General features: G+C 41.2%; 2 protein-coding genes across 4 annotated transcripts; both read right to left on the bottom strand.

Moving 5' to 3' along the window:
• Positions 1 to 744: 744 nt before the first annotated feature.
• LOC117838946 (sugar transporter ERD6-like 16) lies at positions 745 to 5,860 on the bottom strand. Of its 3 annotated transcripts, XM_034719155.2 has the most exons (18): positions 5,483 to 5,858; positions 5,265 to 5,327; positions 4,809 to 4,898; positions 4,661 to 4,720; positions 4,518 to 4,583; positions 4,258 to 4,323; positions 4,100 to 4,175; positions 3,786 to 3,850; positions 3,309 to 3,401; positions 3,152 to 3,232; positions 2,917 to 3,001; positions 2,803 to 2,846; positions 2,665 to 2,727; positions 2,527 to 2,586; positions 1,821 to 1,874; positions 1,547 to 1,606; positions 1,299 to 1,413; positions 745 to 1,065 (listed from the first exon to the last, which is right to left on the bottom strand). In XM_034719155.2, the coding sequence occupies exons 1-18, from the start codon at positions 5,852 to 5,854 to the stop codon at positions 944 to 946; spliced, it is 1,635 nt and encodes a 544-aa protein (XP_034575046.1). In that variant the 5' UTR covers positions 5,855 to 5,858; the 3' UTR covers positions 745 to 943. The 3 variants fall into 3 exon arrangements, with proteins under 3 accessions (XP_034575046.1, XP_034575047.1, XP_034575048.1); XM_034719156.2 differs by lacking the exon at positions 2,917 to 3,001 and having other exon boundaries at positions 2,803 to 2,916; positions 5,483 to 5,860; XM_034719157.2 differs by lacking the exon at positions 1,821 to 1,874 and having other exon boundaries at positions 5,483 to 5,859.
• Positions 5,861 to 7,772: 1,912 nt separating this feature from the next.
• LOC117836457 (sugar transporter ERD6-like 16) lies at positions 7,773 to 12,635 on the bottom strand. Its single transcript, XM_034715880.2, has 18 exons — positions 12,225 to 12,635; positions 11,439 to 11,501; positions 10,992 to 11,081; positions 10,848 to 10,907; positions 10,694 to 10,759; positions 10,487 to 10,552; positions 10,323 to 10,398; positions 10,175 to 10,239; positions 9,925 to 10,017; positions 9,763 to 9,843; positions 9,549 to 9,633; positions 9,429 to 9,472; positions 9,293 to 9,355; positions 9,150 to 9,209; positions 8,896 to 8,949; positions 8,624 to 8,683; positions 8,405 to 8,519; positions 7,773 to 8,196 (listed from the first exon to the last, which is right to left on the bottom strand). The coding sequence occupies exons 1-18, from the start codon at positions 12,486 to 12,488 to the stop codon at positions 8,075 to 8,077; spliced, it is 1,527 nt and encodes a 508-aa protein (XP_034571771.1). The 5' UTR covers positions 12,489 to 12,635; the 3' UTR covers positions 7,773 to 8,074.
• Positions 12,636 to 12,769: the final 134 nt, after the last annotated feature.

The following is a 12,769-nucleotide window of genomic DNA, read 5'->3' as shown; positions in this document are numbered from 1 at the left end:
ATTGAGAACATTATCATCGTCAGAGTTCCATTCAAAGTTGTCATCCACTACCTCTCTTTGTAAACCATTGTCATAAGGATATTTGTAATTGTTAATATCCTGTAATATCCAAGGTCCTTTATGTTGTTGACTGGAGTCCCCACGTGCAAGAAACTTACGTGCAAAGGACCTAAGATCAACATGATGCTTCAATTCCCATCCCACTTGACCACATGATTCATTGAGGAGAAAAATTCTTAGTCCATGCCAATCATGCTCAAATGCACAATATACACCCTTCTCTGATCTTCCCAAAGAAAGGCATCCATGGTACCTAAATTCAACATCTGATGGACTTGGAATCAATCTATACTTTGCTCCTTTTTTCTGTTTGATTGATCACCATCAATCCTAAGTTTTCAATTAAGAGCTCTTTGGCAAGACTCCGGCTCCTAAAATGGGAAGGAGCCGCTATTTTTAGCTCCACCTAGCGACTCCTGTGGAGTCATTTTTAACATACCTGTTTGGTAGGCTCCATCCGGAGCCGCGGGAGCCTTGCCAAAAGGACTTAATCATTTTTAAGGTAGGAATGCATATTAATAGGGAAGAGTCTTAATCTTTGGTCAACAATGTATTAAATATTTGTAAATTATAGAATATAAATTTAGTAACATTTGATTCATACTTGAAAGTACTTTTATATGATGTCACTTTTACGGTCATAAGAGGTACTAATTGTCAAAATATGGCCTTGAAGAGCGCACCTAGTCAAACCATGCCTTGTATTTTGAGAAAGGAGGGAGTACATTGCAGAAGAATTACATGAGGTGAAATTAGCAAGAACATCCTTCACCAGTTTAAGAGAATTTACATGAGGTGATAGTTTACAAGAGGAGAGTATTCACCAAAATTTTTCAAATGTGTTCTAGGTAACGAGCGTATGTACGTCCTTCATCACAGTCTCTCACGTGCTGGCTTTGAGCAACGCCTGGATCTCTTCCAGTGTTCTCCCTTTAGTTTCTGGTACTAGCTTTGCCACGAATAGCACAGTGACCAAGCTCGCTGCAGAGAACAAAAAGAACGTACCTGCATACAGAAACGAATAGGAATATCCAACAGTTATAGTTATATCAACCAAACAGATACAATACACACTGCAGCTTCGAATCAGATCCTTCTGTGGCTAAATTTCCAGCTACTGAAATGTTTCCTTTCAAAACGTCTGTTGTTTTTTAACTGCTCCTTGAACAGCCCAGTAGTAAATGCCCTAATTTTTCCCCCCCTCACTCTCCTGTGTTTTCGATGATAAATAACTTTACCTGCAGGATTCCAGTCCATAAGGGAGTTGAATGAGTAAGAAACCACAAAGGAACCAATCCAACTGACCAGGGTTACCAAGCCCCCGGCTATTGCTTTCATGTCAATTGAGAATATCTGTGGAAATAAATCAGGAGATGTCAACAGTTGAAAACATATTCTTTTCAAAACAGTTGAAAACATGAGTCCCTTACACACCCCTGAACATATGATCATCATCTAAAATTAACTTCACATGATACTTTCTTACCTCAGACATGATAACCCAAGGAACTGGTCCCATTCCAACTGAGTATGCTGCGTAATATACCTATTTTATTAGAAAGCAGGATCACGGTGTAAAATCTCCAAAAGTTCAATGGTGTCATTTTCAGAAAGGGTCCATTTCAGAATGTACAGGGTTGATCCCGATTAGCAGTGTTCAAGAGATTATCTGAGAATTAACTTCAACTCATGGAATATGTAAACAAATTTACATTTCAATTACATAAATATAGGAGTTTCAGTGATTGTAATTTCTATACCAATATTCCACAAAGAGCCAAAGTAGGAACCAACTGGGAGTACAGTCCTTGTGCCTGTAAAAGATCATTGGCTAACATCGCAAATCAAAATATAAAGAAAAGTAAATGTTATGTTTGCTGCATTGTTTTTCTAGACATAATACATGGATAGCTGGTGGATGTTCACAAAATTGTTATTTAGTTTATGTTTATTCAACTGTTTGATCATGTAGGTTTGGTCAGTTCCATTTTGTGATATTTCTGACTTCATCCAGTTATTCAATGGAGCCTCATACATACGAAGTATGAGTGTCTAGTAATGCAGGTCTTGTAGGAGTATTATTTATCCCATCATCAGCTACAAGATGGAAAAAAATAACTCAAGGCTCCGTTTTGGAATTAAGAAAAATTTTCTGAATCCCAGCGGAAACTGAACCATTTTTCTATGAAATTCCTGCTTTCCAAATAGAGCTTGAGCAATTCAAGGAGTGCAACATTCATAACTGCAGCTACCTCTGCGTGCAAACACAGTCTCAAAATAACTACTATTGATCAAAGGAGTCAAAATCAATTAAGTATTGAAGAAAGCAGTGGACAATCACAGAGACAAACCAGAAGTTGTTATAAAGTTCATTTTTTGTAAATCTTGATACCATTTGATTGCTAATTTTAAACATTAAGCTCAACTGTTCCTCTGTAAATTGACAGACTAAAATGTTTATGTTACCTTAAAATAGAATGATAACCCAGTCAGAAAGCAGCCAAGAAATGTTCCAGATGAAGATACCTAAAAAACAGAAGAATATCACATATAGAACTCTGTTTTTCCTGTGTGCACATCAGCACAGTTTTTGAGTGTCCATACCAAAAGAAGGGCTCTTCTTCCACTCCTATCCATGAGAAGGGCCCCAAGCAGTGTGATTGGAATCTGAAAAAATTGTAATTATAGAAAAAAAAATCTATGACCAATTACTTTTATTGAAAGAAGTGGTTAATCCTGAACCTGAATAATGCCAATCAAGGTGGTCCCAAGTTTTCCAGAAAACCCTGAAATTTCAGGAAAGAGCAATTGCAGATACCTCATTTTGAGAGAGAGAAATTTATCTAGTTCAGATACCTGCAGAGGAAAAGATATAGCTTGTATAGAAGCCTAAGGCATTTATTCCTCCCAGTTGCTGAAAAATCATCAGGCTAACACCCACCTGGGTATTGAAGTTACAGAATTAGCTCTGAACTTCTTTCATACTTTCCCAGAAAACAATAGACTGCACCATTAACTTCTGGATATTTTTTTTGCTTTTACAAGAAACTGATAAGGTCTTTCATAATAAATCAAGCGAATAAATTCTTACCGTGACTGCATAAATATTTTTACTCTGAAATAAATCTTGAATCTTTGCCTTAGGTAATCTGTGAATTGATTCTATATAACCCTGAATAAAATATTTAATTGAATATCTTATGGTCCACATTGTCTGATAAATGGAAGCTGTGTTGGGAAGAAATAACTTTGATCTCAGCAGACTCTTCAGAAATGTCTGAATCTCTTCCCCTAAACTTCTGTAATGAAGCATGAAACTCTTTCTCTCTCCCTACGTTGGCCTGTCACATCTCATCAAAGAATAATGTACAGTTAGAAGTTATCACTTCCGTCAAGGTTTTCGCTTCATAAAAGAGGTTATATTTTATTATTATTTTGATATATTTTACCATGTGTTGCAATGAGAAACAAGTCATGAATGTAACATAATCTTGATGTTGTAAGGAAAAACCAATGAGTGCTGAATTTGTAATACACATATCTTACGAAACAAACAGGATGGGAAAAATTGCCTGCCACATGATTGCCATCCTTAGATGAAAACCATGGACAGCAGAAAATGATGTTATTTTCCTCTAACAATACATGAAATTAACAGAAAAAAAAATCATCTTTCACATCACGAGTCATGACCATATCACACGCAAAGTCAGTTACCGTCTCACCAGCCACCTTGGAGACTCTGGAATGAAGAAAAGCCCCACAAGTAAGACAGCACAAGGTACTAATCCTGCATGAAATGCTACATTAGTTTCTCTTGATGCGGGACAACATCCATGTGAAGATAGTACTCCCTCCGTTCCAAATTGTAGGTTGTTTTGGCTTTTCCAGGTTCATAGATATTATTATGCATCTAGACACACACTATATCTAGATGCATAATAATATCTATACACCTAGAAAAGCCAAAACGACCTACAATTTGAAACGGAGGGAGTAGTTATTACTTGTATTCAAGAAAAAAAATAAAGGTTATTACCTACTAGAACCAAAGAGCGCCATGGAAGAAGTGCTCCAATAATGTAAGCAGCTGAACACCCTGAACAGATGAACAACTGCATATGCCAACGAGCCCATATTAGTTCTTAAGATTCACTAAAAAAATTTAAGAAGCTCTTCAGTTCTGATTTCTCTAACCTGGTTTGAGGTTGCAAGGCCCCCTCGGATATCCTTTGGTGCTATTTCAGATATAAAGACAGGCACCTGTGTTATAACCCCACGGAATGTTAGTGCAACAGAATAGGATGTTGTTAAATAAAACAAAATCTTAAGAAAGTTCTAAAAGCTGTGTGCAAACTTTTGCTGTTTTGCAGAGGCTGGGACACGTTCCCATTGTCTAAACAAAGTTTTAGAAAAATGAAAAATTCAGGTGCATATTGAGAACTATATATGCTCACCACATAGGAAAGAACTCCGGTACAGTAGCCCAGCAGAACTCTTCCGGCATAGAGCATCATAGCATCCTTCATATCATTCCAGGCCAGTATTATAGCTAAGAAATAACAGATGAAGCAATAAAATAGCTGATGGAGGAACATACCTTGGCAAAATATACAGTAAGCCAACCAAAAATGCCTACAACTGCTGCAAACCTCATGGTCTGTGATAAATGCAAATGGAAGAGATATCATGAGGATGAACAGAAGCAACAACGTGTGTTATCCCAATCATCAATTAAATTAGTTCACCATTTTTCGTCCAAGTATGTCCGCCAGGCGGCCGCTAGTCAGAGCACCAAGCATTGCTCCAATCGTCAAGACAGATGCAAAGACACCATACTACAAGATTAACATGAATCAAAATGATGTTGTGGTTGAAACCAACAGGGACCTTCTGTCCAACATTGTATTTGGTCAACAAAAAATCGATTCGAGAAAAAATAAGACAGGTTCAAAGGGACCAGTAGCTTGGTTGCATTTTAAATCATAATTCATAGCTGCTTCATCAACTAAACTTTTAGGATACAGTTACAATAAATCCATATTCTGCTTTGATAAAATGATGAAATTGCTTCTGTTGTTCTGCTAATAGCCTTCTACCATTTCTGGACACAAAGGTTAATTTGAACCACAGCCACGAGAGGCAATAAAGAAACTAATATCCCTGCTCGAGAAGGATATTGCATATGCCAAGAGCTAACCTACCTCGGAGTTCGACAGTCCAATGTCGCTCACAATCCCAACTTGAGCAGGTGCAGAATACCCGACCTGCATAGCATTAGCATGGCGACCAAACCACATTGAAAGCAAATCAAGAACGGCAGGTCAAAATTTTCTCCTCGAGAAGTATTACTTCGTGGAACTAATAAATCATATATATGCAGTAACATGGCTCATATGGCTAAACCAGAGTTAGTTCTCACACAGGTGCCGAACTCGAAGGAGCCGCACACGACCACCGCGGTGGCGAACAAGACCATCCACAGCGACCCCTGCCCCTCGCTTCCTCTGTGCGGCGCCTCCCCCGCCGCCGCCGCCGTACGAGTGGCTCCGCGCGCGCCATTGCATCCGGTAGGCGCTGCTGGCGGCAGCCACCGCGCGTCCCGCATCGCCAGCGGAGCTCCGGGTGCATCTCGCCGTGTGGCAGCCGGGCGCTGCCAACGCCGGCGGCAGCGGGAGGATAGGGAAGCGGCTGCGTGGCGGCGGAGGAGCAGCGGCGATGCTGCGGCGGACGAAGGGAGCGTTGCAGCCATACGTGGCGGAGCAGGGAGTATCATGTGTGGCGAGCGCCACATGTTTTTTTTTTTCTGGAAAAAAACCTTTGGGCGTTGCTAGCGCCCGACGTCGACTGTAAAATTTCTCATCGGACCCGACGTCCAATGCATCGATGCATCGTGACATCAAAAAATAACATTTGCAATATAGAAAAGAAACATTTGCAATATAAAAAATCACCATTTGCAACATCAAAAAATATATTGAAAAAAATTTATTAGCTATCTATTGATGATGAGGAAAAAAACCCGCCGCAATATTTGTTTCGTGTTGCATGGATCATTCAAATCTCTCATTGAAAATGAAACATCCAGATAAAACACTTACAACATGTGTGTGAAACATATGCAACATCGCAACATCTAGATCTACTTTGCAACATCCACATGAAACACTTGCAACATTCTTCTGAAACATCTGAAACACTTGAAACATACGCTTGCAACATGCAGCAAATCCTGGCAGGAGGAGCACTGCACAGCGAGATCCGACGCTAGGAAACTGTGGAGGAGGAGGATCACTGCAACAAACCGATTTACTTCATGCCACACGCACTCATGTTATCACCGACGCCATAGCTACAAAAAGCTTGTGCTGCTGTTTCCGCCTCTCGCTGCTCGACCGAGAGCATGCTGCTCTCATTCAACTGGATTGCAAAACAAAGAGAGAGGGTGGTGTAAAAGTGGTTGATGATGAGTATCCGGGGAGCAGGCCCAATGACCTTGACTGCATGCTTCCACCCTGGATCTTACTCAAGCAGCACGAAGAAGCCAACAATCTTGTTGCTGTGCTCCTTGCCTAAGAGGAAGGAGAGGGAGGGAGGGAGATGGGATGATTGAGGAGCTCCGACTAGAAGACAACTGATGAGCTGTTGGGCGAGATTGGAGGATGGAACGGAGGCAGCTGGGTCTAGCGGAGATAACGAAGGAGTTGATATTGGACTTGAGACGGCAGCAAATTGACATTGATGGTTATTCGGGTCCGGTTACAGCATGTAGGCTCATAAGAGCGTCCGATGCTTTGATGCTTCCAGAGCTATTGGACGTCTTCACCGAAGCATTTCTGACAAAAAATTTATGATACAAGAAGGTAAGGAATATCCACCGACACTTTGTAGCCAAACATAGACCGCGATATCATTCAGTAGTTGTGATCATTTGTGTTGAATTGGATGTTGTGTTCCCTTTGTGTATCTTGGACGGTGTTGAATTGCAATTTGTTCATAGTTGTAATTGAGGTGGTGTTTGGTTGGGTCGTAATCTGATTATTGAAGGTAATAAATCATATTATATATGTTTGATTGCGGTGGTTTGTAATCAATTGACACTGTAATCAAATCCCTTACCTAAATAATATCTATACAAGCTTGTTACCCCTCCTCTCCTACTAATCAGATACAGCACCCACACCGTATTCTGACTAATCTTTGTTTTGAAACATTTATTTGACTAATCTAACCACGTTACCAGAGCGCAACCAAACAAAGAGGGTAATCACCCGTTCTGCCGCCAAATACACTACAATATGATTCCCTTTGCGTTTACATTACCTTAGCACAAACCAAATACTTCTCCAGCATTTATCAGTCGACAAAAAAATCCAAATATATTCCTAATATGAAGCTATGCACTGCAGGATCTGCCCCTCATGCCTCAATAAACAAGAAAATAGTGTTGATTTCAGAATTTTGTAATTAACTGTAAGTAGGTTCAAGAAAGGTAGAAACCCCGGGACACTTTTTCTAATTAAGAACATTTGTATTATATTAGAATTAGAAATGTCTTTCAAAGTACATGGGGATTCCATAAATTTCTCAAAAGTTCAAAAATCTCACAGATAATTTTTTTAAAGATTTTTGCTTGTCTAGGATGATGCGTATGGAGGAACGTCCCGGTAACACAGCAGCAGTTATAACACCACTGTCATATCTGCTGATCATGAATGTAAATGTGATGCTCATTAATCTGGAGTGACATGGTACATTATTATCTTTCAGTTACAGCTCAATAATCTGGAGGGAACATGGTACATACTACATAATCTCAATATGCGTCGTCCTAAAACTACATAGGGTACACTATAGATAACAGAGAGAGAGGCAGGGGGGAGGGGGAGGAAGTGAACATTTGCATCTTCTATCTCCTGCAATGGGGCAGAAGTCCCACAGTGAAGGTGGGAAGGGGAACTCGTATATCACTTTCCATCTTGGAATTCTTCTGTAGTATGGTGTAAATTCATTATTATCTTCGAGAGTTCAGAGAGTCTTGGATCTCCTCAAGTGTTCTTCCTTTGGTTTCAGGAACAAGCTTCGCCACGAACAGTATAGTGATCAAGCTGGCTGCAGCGAACATGAAGAAGGTCCCTACGAGCAACGAGCAATGGAACAAATGTAAGCAGGAAGGGTACATTCTATGTCTTCTCTGTTCGTCTTTCAAAAAAGAAATGTCTTCTCTGTTCAATCTGAAAGTCAGCTTCTGACTAAGCAAATTTCGTAACAGCGACGTATTTTTTTATTTACCAAGAGAAAAGGAAGAGTAAAAGGTGAACTCCAGTGGAGTCAGGTGCATTACCTGCAGAGCTCCAGTCCATGAGGAAGCTGAACGAGTAAGAAATCGCGAAGGAACCCAACCAGCTGACAAGGGTTACCAAGCTTCCACCAATTGCTTTCATTTCGATTGAGAATATCTGCAGGCAGGAAATTCGGGTAAAGGTAAATGGCCAGCATACATAATGTACCATTTTTCAGCCAAATTATAAAATCATCAAGGCCAATCCAGATGCCATTTTACCTCAGACATGACAACCCAAGGGACAGGACCCATTCCAATCGAGTATGCCCCTATGTACACCTATTTCAGGAGGTAGCAACGTGCAATGTCAGATTGCTAGAGAGTGCGTGACCCGTGGCTTATATGGGGATAACTATCTCCCACAATGTGCCGCCTTACTAGATATGATAATTTCAAGCGGCTTTACCTAGAATAAATACAGCTTAGGGTCCTTGAAGATTTCAAATTGTAACTGAAGAAAACTGAAAGTGCAGGGATACAGTATCACTTACCAGTATGCCGGAAAGAGCCAATGTGGGAACCCATTCAGGTAAAAGTCCTTGTGCCTAACAGAGGATTAAGCATTACTATTATACACAAAAATAAATCAAAACAATTTTTCATAGCACGGGTTGCAACTTTTACCGGTAAGTTCCCAAGTGATTGCCATTAATTAACTTAAGATACTATCATACATGTTGTCAGTCTCAAAAGTTATTTTTTCCTCCACATACTAGATTAAGACTTAAGATCATTATACTCTTACCTTTAGGTAGAAGGATATTCCAGTCATGAAGCAGCCCAAAAATGTTCCAGATGTGGAGACCTAAACGATAAAAGGATCTCACAAAACATTCTACCTAACAATCTTTCTTTGTATACATCAGTTCAGCTTTGTAGCATTTATACCATCAGAAGAACCCTTCTTCCACTCTTATCCATGAGAATGGCCCCAAACAATGTAATTGGAATCTGAAATGGTCATTGTTATAAACAAAATGTTCTAATTAGTAACTTTTACCAACTGAAAGTGGCTTTCTCAAACCTGAATAATGCCAATCAAGATGGTTCCAAGTTTTCCAGAAAATCCTGAAGTTGCGATAAAACCAACAAATTCATAAAGGACTGTTAGAAAAACACAACAGTATCAGAGATATTTGCACACCAGCAGAACTGAAGATATAGCTTGCATAGAAGCCGACACCATTAATCCCTCCGAGTTGCTGAAAAACCATCAAGCCAACACCCACCTGCACATATAAGATCAACAATTATTGTCAGCTGGCAAATGTTTCTGAAAAGTTTCATATATTAAATTCCAAATTTAGTGAACAGAAAGAGACGATGTTGTAAAAGTATAGTTGCAAATGATTCCTTACAATGACTGCATATATATTTTTGCTGAGAAACAAGTCTTGAAGCCTGGCCTTCGGAAAGCTATGGAGTGATTCAATATACTCCTGAATAAAATATCAGTTTGAGCATAGTCCTCTTCACATTATAAATTCAAATATATACAACCAATTAGGACAGAAACCAACTTTAATCTCAATTGCCTCTTCAGATATGTCAGCATCCTCTCCTCGCAGCTTTTGCAGTGAGATGTGAAATTCTTTTTCCCTTCCAACATTAGCCTGTAATTTAAATTCATCAAACTCACATTTTGTATGTCCTACTAAAACCACTCTTGTTTAGCAGTGGAACCACGGGGGAAGCTAATTGTTGTTCACCACAGACACATCCAAGAAATAAAGTTTCGCATAACATTCACCTAAGGGAGAAGTGCCTTACCAGCCATCTTGGAGACTCCGGAATGAAGAAAAGCCCGCCTAGTAGGAGGACACAAGGCACTAATCCTGCACACGATAACTTCTCATTTCCATCCAGCATAAATATGAAGTATATCCATGAATCCCATATTGATACGAACACAACTTACCTACTAGTACCAAATTGCGCCATGCAACCAGGGCCCCTATTATGTAGGTAGCTGAGCTTCCAGAACAGATCAACAACTGCAAATGCAGAAGAAAGCCAGTGGTCAATATTAACAGTTAAGAATCAAATGCGAGATGTGGAATTCTTGAGCTCTAGTTATCAAACCTGGTTTGAAGTTGCAAGGCCCCCTCGGAGATTCTTTGGTGCTATTTCAGCTATGAACACAGGCACCTGCCAGAACCAGTGAATCAGTACACTAAAAATGAAGGTTAACAGGGTTAAAACATGAATGATGCAACTGATATAGACAGGGAGATAGGATAGAGTAAGAAGTGTAGTGCATCTAACTCGGAGATGCCGTGAGCTGCGTACCACATAAGAAAGAACTCCAGTACTAAATCCCAACAAGGTTCTGCCGAAATAGAGCATGATAGCACTCTGTACATTCATGACAAGTTACAGATGAGAACTGGTCTCTCAGAACAGATACGACTTGGAACAAGAACCATTATATCAAATAACAAACCTTAGCCAAATGTATAGAAAGCCAACCAAACATGCAAAGAGTAGCTGATATCCGCATGGTCTGTTACATATCGAAACAGATGAGACACTGAGAAATGATCTTTAGTAGGCAAATCGGCCCAACTGACAGGGGTAGTAATTTTACCATTTTACGTCCAAGAAAATCTGCTAAGCGCCCACTAGTAACAGCACCAATCATAGCTCCGATTGTCAATATAGATCCAAATATTGCAAACTGCAGATTAAAATGTGACAGTACACATCACAGTATAACAGAGAAAAAAGGTCAGAAACGAACAAAGTCTTGTACAGTTAATCTACTAAGGCACTACTCAGAAAGCTTGTTCATGCATGCTATACCCTGATGGGTCAAAACAAAGGTGACATTTTGAATAAAGTTTACTAAGACAATCTAAATATTTGCCATCTAGTTTTGGTACACTAAGATTGAACATCTGAAAATGGTATTCAAATTTTTTTCAAAAGTAGTTTTTGCAATACCATTGCTGTGGTTTATATACACAATTGTGTTTAAAGAACATGCCAACGTTCTGAATAACATTTAGTTTTCAAGGATGATATTGTCACAGACCTCGGAGATAGATAGCCCGACTTCATCTATTATCCCTGACTGCGTGGGTGCCGAATAGCCGACCTGCAAACAAACATGGCCGAGCAAATGCATCACGATTCGACAAAAAGAAAAAGAAAAAACTCCACCAGCACGTTCTAGCTAGTGCCCAGTGGAACACAGATATAGTATTATATGCCCCAACAACATGATTGGAAAAGGAAATCTTGTCCTCTAGCTATAAAAGACGGATCCAAGACACGTCCGAATCTGATTTTTCTTTTTTCACTCGAGGGGGCTAGCTAACAAATATATGCTGGACTGTTCGTTTCACTATATGCGCTTTGTGTACTGCAAACGCATCCGTGTAGTTTTGGAATGTTTCTTTTTCTTATATTTGAGACATTTGTCCCTTGCGGCATCGCAGTAAACCAAATGGTGACAACTGAGACAAAAAGGAAGGTAACTCTAGAAAAGCAGCAGTGATGCGGTGCTGGTACTGCAATTAGCTGTCTCTCATCAGTACTACACACTCATATCTTCCTTTTTTTTATCTGTCCAGGCGTCCAGCCAAGAAGCTAAGGTCCATATTAGAAATTCAGAACAACGAACGCAAACTGTCCATCGTATTTGGGACGAAGAGATTTACGAAAGATTATGCCTGGTTCCTGAAATCTGTAAGGATGTGATCGTCTTCTGATCTTCTCATACAAACGTCTCTCCCGGAGGCTAAATGCACGGCGCCAAATAGAGTAGTATATATAGGTAAGAAAGGAACGTGGTTAATGAGGCGGCGGCGGGGCTTACGCAGGTGCCGAACTCGAAGGAGCCGCAGACGGCGACGGCGGTGGAGACGAGGACCATCCGCAGGGACCCTCCTCCGCTCGCCGGCCGCCCCTCGCTCCCGCACTCGGACGCCTCCGCCTCGTCGGCCCGGATCTTGGGCTCCGCGTCCTCCTCCTTGCCGCAGAGCCGGAGAAGAGGCTCCGTCACCTCGCCGCCCGCGCCGCCGCCGCCGCCGGCACCGACCACCCCGGCCTCCACATCCTCGGCGACCCGCACTATCCCCATTGGCTCCGCACCAACGGATCAGGAACCCCCACACGCAAATCAACCGGTCCTAGTACCCCGCGCGCACGGCGGATCGGCGGCACAGGCAGGCCGCAGTGCTCTCCGGCCTCCGGGGCGGGCTGTGTGACGAGTTGGGCGACGCGAAGCGTGGCGGAGCAGCGGGGTATTTATACCCTGGCGCCGGGGGATCGCTCGGGGGCCCGGCGTCAGTGGGACAGAGGAGGAAAATATCTCGGGCCCTTTTTGGCAATTTTCCTTTCGACGCGTGTGGCGATTCATCG

Source organism: Setaria viridis, chromosome 9 (genome assembly GCF_005286985.2).
Source record: "Setaria viridis chromosome 9, Setaria_viridis_v4.0, whole genome shotgun sequence".
Classification (NCBI taxonomy): domain Eukaryota; kingdom Viridiplantae; phylum Streptophyta; class Magnoliopsida; order Poales; family Poaceae; genus Setaria; species Setaria viridis.
The sequence above is the reverse complement of the archived record's forward strand: the minus strand, read 5'-3'. Positions and strand labels throughout refer to the sequence as shown.

Coding starts and splice junctions, on each gene's coding strand:
- LOC117838946 (XM_034719155.2), bottom strand. CDS start 5,854: ATGTGGCGCTCGCCACACATGATACTCCCTGCTCCGCCACGTATGGCT. Junction 4,176..4,257: donor GCCTTGCAACCTCAAACCAG/GTTAGAGAAATC, acceptor TGGCATATGCAG/TTGTTCATCTGTTCAGGGTG. Junction 1,607..1,820: donor TGGCTCTTTGTGGAATATTG/GTATAGAAATTA, acceptor CTAATAAAATAG/GTATATTACGCAGCATACTC.
- LOC117836457 (XM_034715880.2), bottom strand. CDS start 12,488: ATGGGGATAGTGCGGGTCGCCGAGGATGTGGAGGCCGGGGTGGTCGGT. Junction 10,240..10,322: donor GCGCAATTTGGTACTAGTAG/GTAAGTTGTGTT, acceptor TATCGTGTGCAG/GATTAGTGCCTTGTGTCCTC. Junction 9,210..9,292: donor GAAGAAGGGTTCTTCTGATG/GTATAAATGCTA, acceptor TTTATCGTTTAG/GTCTCCACATCTGGAACATT.